At 50.5% G+C, this 13153-nt stretch overlaps 1 protein-coding gene across 2 annotated transcripts in view; it reads right to left on the bottom strand.

Moving 5' to 3' along the window:
* Positions 1-4838, bottom strand: part of Wfdc2 (WAP four-disulfide core domain 2) — a 5883-nt gene extending 1045 nt beyond the window's left edge. The window contains exons 1-5 of one of the 2 annotated variants that reach the window (XM_037205532.1): positions 4732-4838; positions 4079-4222; positions 3129-3260; positions 1440-1586; positions 1096-1191 (exon numbers count right to left, since the gene is read on the bottom strand). In XM_037205532.1, coding sequence (XP_037061427.1) covers positions 1441-1586; positions 3129-3260; positions 4079-4222; positions 4732-4813 — 504 coding nt within the window. In that variant the 5' untranslated portion in view covers positions 4814-4838 and the 3' untranslated portion in view covers positions 1096-1191; position 1440. Of the gene's footprint in view, positions 1-1095; positions 1192-1439; positions 1587-3128; positions 3261-4078; positions 4223-4731 lie in introns of those variants that run through there. The other variant, XM_028868628.2, reaches the window with a different exon arrangement.
* Between the last annotated feature and the right edge of the window lie 8315 nt (positions 4839-13153).

Raw genomic sequence — 13153 nt, 5'->3', positions numbered from 1 at the left:
GCAAGCTCAGGGGAGCGGTCTCCTTTCTGTCCAGAACCTCAAACAGCCACTGCTGTATCAGCTAATGGGCCAACCAAGTCTCTGTCTCCATTTCTCCCTTTTTAACACTTACTGTGTGACATAATGCTATATTAAGGGCTTTGTTTTACACATACATGTGTTTTTCCTGCATGTATCTATGTGTACCAGGTGTGTGCAGTGCCTTTGGATGCCAGAAGAGAGCATCAGAGGCCCTGGAACTGGGGTTATAGATGGTTGTCAGCCACTAGATGGGTACCAGTAACCAAACCTGTGTTCTCCACAAGAGCAGTAAGCCCTCTCTAGCCCCCAACTTATTAGTATTTTATTTTTAATCACATACAAAGGGAAGGGTGACTCCCAAACTTCTCCTTTCAGGGTCTGAGGCACTAAAGGTACTGAATTTAGTCCTGACTTGCTCAGAGTAAATGCTTAATCCATTTCAGACACAACTAATAAATGCAATGGAAGTTAATGACCTCAACCACACTTGTCCACAAAGACGAGCCTTTGGAGTAAATAAAGATCAGCTTCTCTGTGTCTCACTCAACATGCAAAGGGATACCTTCTCCTCAACCCCACTGGCCATTGACTCCCCCACCCCACCTTGTCTGCTCCCCTAGGACACAGCTACCCCTTTCCAATTCCTAAACAAAAGGGAAGTTCATCAGCAAACCCCGCCATTCTTCTTCATGAAGGGGTGAACTGGCCACCGCTGTCCCTTGCCTCCACCCTGGTCAGACTCATCTCATCTGTCCACTCACAGCTGAGTCTGGGAATCTTTCTCTGCCCTCAGCAGTCTAGCCACACCACAGAACATCACGAGGGCCCTTTGAAAACGTCAGGGCAAGTCTCTTTCTGAAGACACACCTCAGGGTCAAGACAACAGCCTCAAAGGCCCTCAGATGGTCTCTCCCAGACCTTTTGACCTCCCTTCATATTTCTACCCAGCCTTCGGGTTCTTCATTAAATATCTCAGTGATGTTCCCGCCTTCATATTGCTGTTCCCTCGGCCCTGACATGCTCACGTTTTCTTTCATTTCATACCTTCTTGGTGAGGACTGCACCTGCTGTCCCAGGTAAAGGTTACTGTAATGTCCCTTGTCTCCCCTCCTCCAGGAATACCTCCCTCCTGTTCTCTGTGTCCCGTGGCATGTACCTCCCTGTAACATACTACCAAAATCAGCTTGTTTATTTCTTTTCTCATGCATTAGACAATAAAACCCATCACCCAGCCTCTTTTGTCTGATTTGTTTGATCACACATCCTCCACATATTGTAGATAAATATTAGTTGAGTTAAGGAAAGTGAATATACAGACAGATTTATCATCACTGTGTTTTCCAAGGTCTTTCTTTACCACTTGCTGTAAGTACCCCATACTTGGGCATCTCTGAACCCGCTCTCCCGCTCCCACCTACCTCAGAATGTGGGTGTGGCACAGGTCATCTTCCCACAGCCATTGCGGCAGCATTTCATGTTGTCAGGACACTGGTTGTCCAACTGGCACTGATCCTCGCAGATACCAAGCTTGGGGAAGTCCACACTGGGGCAGGCGCCCTGCTTTTCTGGGTAGACAAGCGAGTAGGGGGAGGTGAGCTGAGGGACAGGTAGACAATCAGCAAAGCGTGGCTGAGCACTGCCCTGAAGCTGGTTCCCCCAACAACAGAGCCGCCTACCTGAGTTGATATTGGGAACCTGAGGCCTCTCAGAGGTCTTGGGGAGATTATCTGCAAACCCCCAATTTCTGCTCTCGGATGGCTTTGAAATCACAGCACCTCAGTTTGAGTCCCAGTTCTGCCATTTTCTACCCTTGGGGCTCAAATCTCCCAGAGCTTTAGATGTCACATGGAATCCCTGTCACTCAGTTGTGAGGTTGTTACAAAAGCAATTATCCCCCCCCCCATACACCACCCTGAAAAACCAAACTACTTGATAACAACGAGTAATTACAAGCATTAACACTAACTAGTCCTGCTGAGAGCCAAGCACTGTTTAGGTACTAGTTCACCCAAGTCTCACAATAATCTTAAAAGAGGTGAATGGTTCTGTTAATACTTCCTTGCATTGCAGAGGAGGAAACTGAGGCAGTATGCTCTTAAGTGCTTTGCCTGAGGCCATGCAGGATTGAAGCAAGATTTGAACCACAGGAGATCTGGCTCCAGGGTGCATGCACTAGCCACCGACTCTCTGCTACTTCTTAAGCTTGTAAAGTGCAGCGCACAGGTAAGAGGTGGCACACATTCCCTGCGCCTGCTCTCACAGGGTCACTGCCAGTAACAATCACTCATCGCCATGGATCTCCATACACACCCGATCACCCATGCACAGCTAGAACCCCCCCCCCCACACACACACCCCAACACTATGTTCCATTCGACAAAGTACCAGACAGAGCCAGGCCCAGCGAAAGGTAAGACGAAGACAGGGGGTGGGCAGGTAAAGGACCATGAGAGGAGAGCTTGCCAGCGTCCTGACTTTGCTAATACTGATGCTGTTGGAGGCTACTCTGAGCCAAAATGAGAATAAGGAGAAGATTTATTACCAAAGCAAGCTGCCTTGTACAGCATGTCCACTCCCGGAGGAGATGCTTTTGAGAACCATCGCGTTTAGATCCTCCTTCACCAGTCTTACAAATTGACCTCATCATGCCTGCTTTGCAAATGAACAGGCAGCTTTCAAAGGGTGAGCTGCTCAGGCTCACACACTTAGGAAACGACAGGGCTAGGATTCAAACCTCCAGCTCCTCCCTGACTCAGGAGGCCAGCTAGCTTGTCCAGCTGACACAAGAAAACAGCATCTTTATCCACAACTCTGTCTTCCCTGGTCATCCTTTCCCAGGCTGACCTGTAGCAGCACCTCCACACCCTAAAGCTGCCGCTCACCGGCTTCCCTCCACCTTTCTGCTCATATCACCTAAGGATCCCTAAGTTAGACATGCTCCCAGCCTCTGCTGGCATGTCTGGGAGAAATAGTAACGGCAAAATAGTGGGTAGGATTGTGTCCACGATCAAGACCAGTATTTACAATCTCTGTGTTCCCATCTTGTCCCCACCTCCACCTCCTAGCCTCAGCTTTTCCCTCTTGGAAAAGAAGCTTAGATTCCATACCAAGGTTACTTTCTTCCTCTGCCACAGCTGGTGGTGGCGGTGGCGGTGGCGTGGTGGAGACTTGATCTCCCTCTGACGGAGAAGTCTGGTTGGCTGATGGAATAGTATCCCGGAGTTTTTCCTCGTTCAGTCCTGAAGGTGGGAGGAGATGTTGTTTTGGTTTGGTTTGGATTTTTTTTCGAGACAGGGTTTCTCTGTGTAGCTTTGCGCCTTTCCTGGATCTCGCGCTGTAGACCAGGCTGGCCTCGAACTCACAGAGATCCGTCTGGCTCTGCCTCCCTAGTGCTGGGATTAATGGCGTGCTCGCCTTATATTTAAGGCAACTTTTATAGCGCGGTTCCTACATCAGTTCGCATCAGGAGGAGATGGTTTTAAAGGTAAAGGAGGGAAGCCAAGAAGTGCCAAAGGAAGAAACGGAACCTCTGCCCGCCACGGGATGGCGGTGTGACTTCGTGCAAGAATATTTCTTTTGGCCGCTCACTTCCACAGACCTAGGGTGTGGCAAAGTTCTTTCCCGCCCTCAGGGAGAAATCTGGGGAGTCTCGTCAGGCCAGACTGTAGAAGGTCCTGAGGGAAGGACTCCGGAGGCAAGAGGTCTCCAGGGCTCGGGTCCCAGCCCTGACGCCACCCAGGGACTGCCCACAGTCTCCAGCCAAGGGAGCCACTGCTCCCGGGTCCCGGAACAAAGTCTCGCTGTGCGTGCCCGGAAGCCCGTCATGCACCAGAGAATCGAGCCCAACCAGGAATGGGGGTACCCCCCCCCCGGGCCGCGCCTCGGTGACGCCTTTGTCCCCCCGCATCCACCCCAGGCCGGACCAGGGCGGGCACAGGTGGATCGGGTTTCCACTGCTTCAACCTTCCCGCGTCCCTGCGTCTGGGGTGCCCTTCTTCCCCGCCTCTCGCAGCCCTCGCGGCCCCGCCTTGTCCCAACCAGGTTGCTGAGGGGTTACCTTCAGGATTGGAACAGACAGAGCTGCAGCCAGCCTGGCAGCATTTGAGATTGTGGAAGCATTGGTCGTCCGAGGAGCACTCCTTTGTGCAGTCAGTTTTCTCTCGGAGCTGGGGGCACACGCCGGGTTTCTCTGCTCCCGCACCTAGGGATGGTGGGAGCGGAGAACTGTCGGGGAGAACCGAAGCCCAATCCCACCAGGATACCCAACTCCTGCTCCAAGATCCTCAAATTTCAACCCCACGAAGTTCTGGTGGGGTTCTGGTCCCGGGGACCCTCCTAACACCCTCCCCAGAGGGCCCCATCCCCGGGCCAGGGGTCTCTGACACTTGGGGGCTCTCTGATGCTTGGCTTCAGAGCCCCAGTCCTCCGGGGACCTGAGCCTCTGGCTGCCAGCTTCGGTCATCCTGGGGAGCTTCCCTCTCCACAGGGTCTCCGCCTTCAGCACAGAGAGAGCCTCCGCCCCTCCAACTTTCAGCCTTCAGCGGTCTCCCCGCCTCCAGAACACTGAACCCCAGATCCTAAGCTTCAAGAATCCCCAGCTGTAGGCCCCAGGCTTCCCAAAATTTGCATTTTCATGGCCTTCCCACTTTCGCCCCAGAACTCCCACTTCGGAGACTCCCTACTGGGCTCCGCACTCCCGGCTGCCCTCACCTGCATCTGAGAGGTGGGTAAACAGCAGCAGCAGCCCCAGAAGAAGGCCTGCGGCCGGCAAGCCGAGGCGACAGGCAGGCATGGTGCAGGTGTGAGCCGCAGCCTGGGTGGGGGGGATTTAACCGCTCGCGTCGGGGGCGGGGCCGAGCGAGGGGTGCAGGAGGCGGGTAGGAAGCACAGCGGGCAGCGCGGGCGCCCTGCCACCTCTTGCCATTTCACAATCCCCCGGGATCAGGTGTCATTCTTGGCTCTGATGGGAACCAGGAACCGAGACAGCTTCTGGGCCAGCTGAAGCCGGACACTTGTCCACCCCTCCCTCTCTTCCTACCTTTCTGGAGCCCGAGGGCAGGGCAGGGCAGTGCAGCAGGAGCAGAGCGCCCAGGCCCGGGGCTCCTGGGCTCATTTAGAAAGTCTGGGGTCCTCCCTGGAGCGACTGGGGTCCAGGAATAAGGAGGAAAGGGCAAGGCTGCCGGGAGGCAATGGATGCTGGGGGATTAAGTGCTGAGACTTGGGGTCAGAGGGGTCAGAATCCTGTTCAAGGATTAGTAGAAGGCTGGTGAAGTAGAGGCCACAGAAAAAGCAGTCGTTCACAAAGGAGCCCATCTGGCCAGGATCAGGCCCACGGAGGAGAAACACCCGAGGGATTTCCAGCCCTTTTAGACACATTTCTGCCTCTTCCTGCCACACTCCATTTGGGCAAGAATGAGGAGCACCTGAGTCTTGTGACATCTTTCTCTACTAGGACTCGAGAGTTATTACTGCCAACTGCAGATGACACACAGGCTGGACTTTGGGAGGCTAACTCCCAACCTAGGTTCTGAACCAAAGCTGCTCAGGTCAAGTTTTGAATACACATCTCTTCCTCCAGGCTGTTTCCTCCATTCCACTGCAGGCATTAGCTGGGCACCCGCTGTATGACACACACAGAGAGAGTAACGCTGATGACTATGTAAACGACAGGCACCTTTAGGGCAGATTTCCGGGCTCACAGCACCTTCCGGATATCCTTCCCGTTACCATCAGGTAAAAGTTAGCAGTGCAAACTGGGCATGTGCCAGAGTGGACCTTTGCCTAAGATCCTCCGCATGCGGATCTGTACGTGTCTCCACAATAAATTCCTCACCCTTTCTAGCCTTCTTCCTGTGTTGCCAAGAGTACCACTTTGGAGTTTACTCCCTTGTTCTCCTGGCCTCTGCAGGTAACAAATGCTTCTCCTATCTTTTATGTCTTGGCTGGATTTATTTTAGGGTCACACTCACCACAATGTGAATCACCGTATTCAGTTACCATAATCAAAAGGGGGCTGTCCAACTCCTATCTTGGGGTGACAGGAACTAGGTTTGACTTCCACCTCCACCACTTGCCATTCGAAGGACCTTGGATGAAACATCTCTCTCTTCTGAAGAGCCATTTTGTCATCTGTAAAAATGATGATTGGGGCTAGAGCTATGTCTCAGTGGATACAGCCCTTGCCTAGTATGTGTGAGACCCCTAGGTTCAAACCTCAGGACTACAAACAGACAGAGAAAAAGAACAATGATTAAAGTCACATTTGATGAGAACAAGAATGTCATGTTCCTGCCCTGGAACGGTTATGGAGAATTCCATACTTGTTGACAGGAACCCCAGGGCTGGGCATACTACTACACACACAGTCATGAGTATCCAACAAATAATAAATGCCTACTGTTATGAAGGAGCCTGCTGAGTACACTCTACCCTTTGTGCTCCTGGGTCCCGTGTCCTCTGATGGAAAATACTTGGTGACAAAACCGTGCCTGAACTGAACGCGTACTGACTGTCGTTTCTTGTCATTGTTCTCTAAACAATACGGTGTACAGTTATCCATGTGGCGGTAGGTATTTCACAAGATTTAAAGTACACCAGACTATACATGTATTCTAGGCAAACATCACTCTAGTTTTTTTAAATATATTCATTTTTCTAAATGTACAGCCCATTGAACCTGTCTATACATCTTCACCAGTGGCTGGGCCTTCTCCATATTTTGTGCTTCTGATGTAAGTTACTGGGGTTCAGTGTCTTGAAGCAGTTTGATAAGTCCTTTACTAAGGAGCTCCTAAAGGGCTTCCTGCCCAGGGAACCCCAAATCTCAGTCTCTCAGAGACCAGAGCAGAGTGATAAGCTTCTAGTTGGGACCTTTCTTACAGAGCTCTGTCACGCTGGACTAGGTTTCTGAGCACGTACAGACTTAGACTTGGGCTCCTTGTTAGCTTTGCCCCGGGATTTGTTACTTCCTTGGCCAGCTCTCTGGCATCTTTCTCTTGCCATCCTTGGGCAGTTCGATGACACTCCGAGAACACTGGTGCCCACTGTGGTCCCAGCAAGAGGCAGTAAGAGCCCGAGGTGTCAGGTGGCTGCAGGGGAAGAGCGTCGTCCAGACGTAACAGACACGTGTATCACAGGATCCACATAGGAACTCACAGACGGCGGCAGCACAAACGAGACCCGCGTGGGTTCAAACCAGACAAAATCCCTGTGCTGAGAAGGGAAGTGGGCATCGTGTCCCACCCCAACCAAGAAGCTATTTGAAATTGACACCTGCCGGGTAAGGGAAATCAGTTCTCTCTGATGGAGTCTCACTGGTTTATCAGCCACACTCCCAGGCAGGCCCCATGCCCAGGAGTAGTGGGCCAACACAAAATGGACTCCATTTTTTGTGCACTTTTTGTTCTGTTTTAGTGTGTGTGTGTGTGTGTGTGTGTGTATGTGTGTGTGTGTGTTACTGGGTTTTTGTTTGATTTTATTTTCATTGTGGGGGTAGGAGAGAAAGAACATGAAGTTGGGTGGGGAGGGAGGAAGGAAGGGAGGGAGGAATGGAGGGTGGATCTACAAAAAGTTGGGGGATGGAAAGAATATGATAAAAAATATATTATTTCTTTAAAATGTAATAAAAATTAAAACAAATATTGATGGGGGAAATGTCAAGATGTGGGGAACCACTGCTTTACACAGGGGACTAGTGTGGTTCTGGGTGTTTGTGGGAGACGTGGAGATACTTATGTACAGCTGTGTGTATCAAACTCCAGAATTCAGAGCAGCAAATGCCAAAACAATGACCAAGCGAGTTGCACAAGAAGTACCTGCAAGCTTGCTCTAGCTCCAGCAAGGCCCGGGGGGACTTTTCTGCTGGGGGTGAGAGTTATCTGCAACAGTGAAAACTGGGATGTCGGCTGAGTCGGGTTTGGTGATACGGATGCATCCAACCACTGAGTCAGTGAAGGATGTTGGTAAAAGTGGCTGAAGAAAACGTTTCCTCCACCTTTGCAGGCTGGGGACTGTGGAGACATGCCGTTTTGGGGAGTGGCTGAGGCTATTTACTCTGAGCTCAGAGAAAGTCAACAGCAAGAAGGGTGAGAGCTAGGTGGGGTCACAGCCCTGGACAGGCTCCTGAAAGCCAGAGCACACAGAGGGCACTTTGGTGAACAGCTGGCTTAGCCTGCAGACCAGACGGCTACTGGACATTTATCCTTGGGCAGCGCTGCACACGACTTTCTTCCAGAACTTATCAAGTTTCCTTGCACAGGGTGTCGTCAGGTTCAAGCCCTCCCAGCCTCTCAGGGCTCCCTTATTGAATGCCACTCTTTTCTGGAATACAGATCAGTTCAAGGCTTGAGGAGTGGGGTGGGGGGCTGGGCAGAAGATGGGGAAAACGTTCTTGAGGGATGTCAGATATTCAGCTTTATGATGGAGCTAGGCTCTGAGCTAAGCTGTTGTGTCTCTTCTGCATAAGTAAAAAGAACAAAGGCTTCATAACTGAAAACACCAGAGTGCAAGCAAGTCGAGGCATGAATAGCTTCTGGGTTGTGACTCAGAACAGAGCTTCCCCTCGAGGGGCTACAATTTCTTCCACAAAATGGGCATCGTTGTAGCATCTTGTAGGATTGTTAAGAGGATTAAAGAGAAGAGCAAAAAAAAAAAAAACGGGGTGGGGGTGGCAGATTCAGCTGGAGCACGTCTATTATTAGCCCACACGGTACATTTCTAAATTTTGAACTAGTTGCCAATGTTTAAAAGTGGAGAATTTCACATAAAAGAAATACCCTTTTCAGTTCTTAGAAATAGTACAGGATCTGGCAGCAAGTCCTCAAACTCAAAGCAAGCGCAGCTAGGATGCAGCTCTCTAAACTGGGCCTGCCCCACCGTCACCTGAAAGGCTCGCTGAAGTGCAGCTTGCGGGGATCTGGGGCTGTAGCTCAGTTGGTAGAGGGCTTGCCTATCAACAGGAAGCACCGGGTCCACCCCACCCCCACCCCCCCACCCCCCCACCCCGCACTGCACAAACTGGGCCTGGTGATGCATGCTCGGAGCTGTGGGAGCCCGTTTCCAGGTTCCTCGTGGCTTTACCCAGCAGGTCGGTATAGAGGATGAGTAGGACCACGGGCCTGAGTGCAGGTGTCTGAGATGCTCTGCACTTGGCTGTGCTGGGGGAGGAGGTCTTTTGCTCCACCCCTTGGCGTCTCTAGAAAAACCCTAGGGCAGAGACAGTTGGGCCCGTTGGAAAAGGTTCCAGGCCCTCTCAAGGCTGTCCTTTATTTTCTATCTGTTTCTCTCCACAATAAATCCTTCTATCTAGTATTTCCTGCTGCTCACACTCAAGAAAACTCTGGGGAGCTGTGGGGTTGGTGGGTAAACGCCCCACCCGGAGGCCGGGGAATCAGACATCCAAACTCATTCTTGGCTACATAGCAAATATGAAGCCAACCTGGGCTACGTGAGATCACCCCCAGAAGAGGTCTGGAGTGTACACTCGTAACAGGATTCCAGATGCTGCTGGTGAACTGGCCACACTGGGGACGCCATGACATAGAGCTAAGCTGGCACGCTTTCTTTCTATGAGAGAGCTATCACCCTGCTGTCTCATGTGCTCCATCATCCGTTGCTTCCTCTCCTAGCAGCGGCCTGTCTAAGTACATTCAAATCTGTGGCCTGCGGGGTAGGCACGTCCTAGTGTTCAATGGAGAGAAGCTTGGGTCTGCTTAGCAATATTATGCGTTAAGAAGCATCACTTTCATTTCGCAAATGAAAAAACTGTGCTCCAATGAGGCAGAGTGGCTTGCTTCTGGGAACCCAGACCATCAGTTGTTCCCGTGGCTTCAGTTATTTCAGTATTACACCCACCCACCCCATTACACACATTCCCAAGTTTTAAAAAAAAAATTGCATGTCCTTGTGGGGCACGCCTTTAATCCCAGAATTTAGGAAGCAGAGGCAGGCAGATCTCTGTTGAGTTTGAAGTCAGCCTGGTCTGCATAGTGAGTTCCAAGCAAGCCAGGGTTACACAGTGAGGACCTGCCAAAGAAGGAGAGGAGGAAAAATTAATTAATCGGGCTTCTGAGGTGACTCAGAGGGTAAAAGCACTTGGCCTGCAAGCCTGACGACCTGAGTTCAAGCTCCAGAGTCCACAGGACCAACTACATAAAGTAGTCCCCTGACCTCTGTCCTTGACGCACGCATGATGTACACGCCACTGTCACCAAACCCCATTCACACACAATTAAGGAAAATCTTTTAAAAAATAGGTGATGCATCCAGACTTTTGGGCATGACTATGTGAGTATGAAATATATTGATAAGAGAAGGAAATAGAACAGAGAGGTGAGCAGGAAAGATTTACAGTGGGAGGGGCTGTTAGTCACCTGCAGACACGCCCACTCTAAAAAGACCGCAAACAAGTTTATGTGACACTTTAAGGAGTTCCCAGGAGCGAACGGGCCTCCTTGACTGTACAGCGGGGGCTTTCCTCCTGAACTTACGGACTCTGTTAAACTTCATTTCATAGACACCTCTTTTACTAGACATATTGACTATTTTGTTTGGTTATCTACCAGGTGTCTATCCTTTTTCTGGTAAAGCACTCTGATTTTGGTTTGGGGTGCTCTTCCCAAGCAGGATACCTGGCAAGGTTGTCAGCCAGAGTGCCCTCTCTACCCCCAGACAGGAAGTAGCCAATCAGATGCTGCCCTGAAGCAGCATCTGAACAAAGGACAGCAGACTGGAGCTCCCTCACAGGTGTCCTGGGAAGGTCTCCATTCTCCCTGATTTACCTTCCTTTCCAAGGTTTCAGTTCTGTGGCCTAAGCCAAGGCAGCTGGTGCTGTTGTAGTTACCAGCAGTAGATCCCATCCCTGGTTCCATTAGGAACAGAGAACAGGCCCACTGCATCTTTATACCACTTTCCTAAGTTCCCCGTCATCACCCAAACTCAGACTCTGCAAAAATAAGATTTCTCTGGAGCCTTAGGAATTGCAATTCAGGGAATTCGGGTTCAGAGACTTCTGAGTCACCCTTCAAAGGGAGGTGAGGAGGAGGGGGCCTGACGGGAAGAACAACAAAGGCCCAGAGGCTCCTTTGGAGGGACATTTGGAGAGTGCAGGATGAAAGGACCATGTCGCCCTTGGAAGACAGAGAAAGGAATGCATGTTCTTAGTCAGGGCATGTGGAAAATAAGAGGCCAGCCGTATCTTGATGCATATCTTGAGGAGCCTCTGGGCTAGAAGTAATTGTGAAGCCTGGACGCCAACATGTAAAGGGAGGTGGTCAACGTTCGTAGTCCCTCCGAGGCTGTTTGCAAAGAGCACGGCAGGTCCTGTTTGCACAGGACCTTGTGACTGGTGCAGACAGCACTGGCTGTCCGTCTGTCCGTGCAGCTCTCAGACACACACCCCTTTTCTTTTCACACCTTCTCTGCCCATGATGGCTGGGCTTGCTTTCTGTTGTTGGCAACTAATGACATCAGGCGCCCTGTACCAGGGTCCACACCAAGTCCCTCATTCATTTCTACAGCTAATGGCTTTTTCTCAGTCTCCCTCCTCCTTAGGCTCACAGATAGAGCCCTCCTGGCATAAATACAATAACGCTCACATCCTTTATACAAAAGTAAAAAATTTCCCACAGAGTTTGGACGTAAAAAGTCCACATGAAGCACATCATCTGTGTCTGAAGTCTCTTGACTTCTCTGTCTGGATCTCCTGGGTTTTTAAAGACATGACTTTAATCCGCACTTGGGAGGCAGAGGCAGGAGGATCTCTGTGAGTTTGAGGCCAGCCTGGTCTACGTAGCAAGTTCCAGGATAGCCAGGACTATACAGTGAGACCTTGTCTCAAGAAAGCAACAACAACAAAACAAACAAACAAAACCAAAATGAAACAAAACAAAAGGTACTTTAAGCCTCTTCTTCACAGGACGGGTCTAAGTCATGGTCTTGAGTTTGAATCCTGTGTTTGTTACTCTTTTTACGGCTTTGACAAAATACCCGACCAGAGTAACTTCAGGAAAGGAGAGTTGATTTGGGCTCAAAGTCTAAGGCTACAGCCCTTCACAGAGGGGCAGCCATGTGGTGGGAGCCTGAAGCCCCTGGGTACTCAGCCTCCTCGGTCGGGAAGCAGAGTGTGATGGATGCTCAGCTCAGCCCACTTTCTTCTTCGTAGGACCTCTCTGAAAGGACTCCACCCACACTGACCACCAGTCTTCCCACTTCAACCCCATCTGGAAAGTTCCTCACAGACTCACCAAGAGGTTTGTTTCCTAGACGATAAACTGTCCAGCTGGCTCTGAGTCTGGACCACCGTAGATGCCAACTCTGCCCGCATCGGCGGTGCCGCCTTGGAAGTTGCTCACCCTCTGAGCTCCACTTGGTTCAACTCTCACGTGGGGACGAATCTCCCCAGACTTTTGGGGTTTGGCACCAAGTACAGACCCAGGAAGTGGCAGCAGCACTTTGTCCCTCTCTTTGCCTTGAAGATTCTCCTTGACTCAGTGACTTCCACCGCTGCTTCAGGACAGGAGACTCTCTCTGCTGCTGTTTGGCGTTAGTGATTCCCGTAACAGGCTTTTTCTTTTCCTCCCCCCCCCCCAGCTCCCAAATCATGACACAGAGATTTATTACTAGTTTTGAATGCTGGGCCTAGCTTAGGTTCCTTTCTGGCTAGCGCTTTTAACTTAAGTTAACCTGCTTCTCTTTATCTACCTTTTGTCTGGGGCTTTTTACCTTTTCTTTCTTTCTTTTTTTCTGTATATGTTACTTTCTCTGCTTTTCATGTCTGCTGGCTGGCGTCTACCTGGCTTCTGGGCCTGAGCATCTTCCTCATTTTCTCCTCCTTCCCTTCTTTCTCTCGAGCCTAGATTTCTCCTCCTATTTATTCTCTCTGCCCTCCAGCCCCACCGATCCCTTCTCCTGCCGAGCTATTGGCCATTCAGCTCTTTATTAGACCAATCAGGTGCCTTAGGCAGGCAAGGTGAAACAAATGCAACACATCTTTACATGGTTAAATAAATGCAGCGTAAACAAATGTAACACATCTTTGCCCAGAAAAAATAATATTCCATAAAAATGTCCAGAAATTCTCTCATCTTCCCTAGGTCTGTTATCTGTAGTATGAATCTTAACAGGTCTTATTAAT

The sequence above is a fragment of the Peromyscus leucopus genome, chromosome 4 (genome assembly GCF_004664715.2).
Source record: "Peromyscus leucopus breed LL Stock chromosome 4, UCI_PerLeu_2.1, whole genome shotgun sequence".
Taxonomy (NCBI): Eukaryota; Metazoa; Chordata; class Mammalia; order Rodentia; family Cricetidae; genus Peromyscus; species Peromyscus leucopus.
The sequence above is the reverse complement of the archived record's forward strand: the minus strand, read 5'-3'. Positions and strand labels throughout refer to the sequence as shown.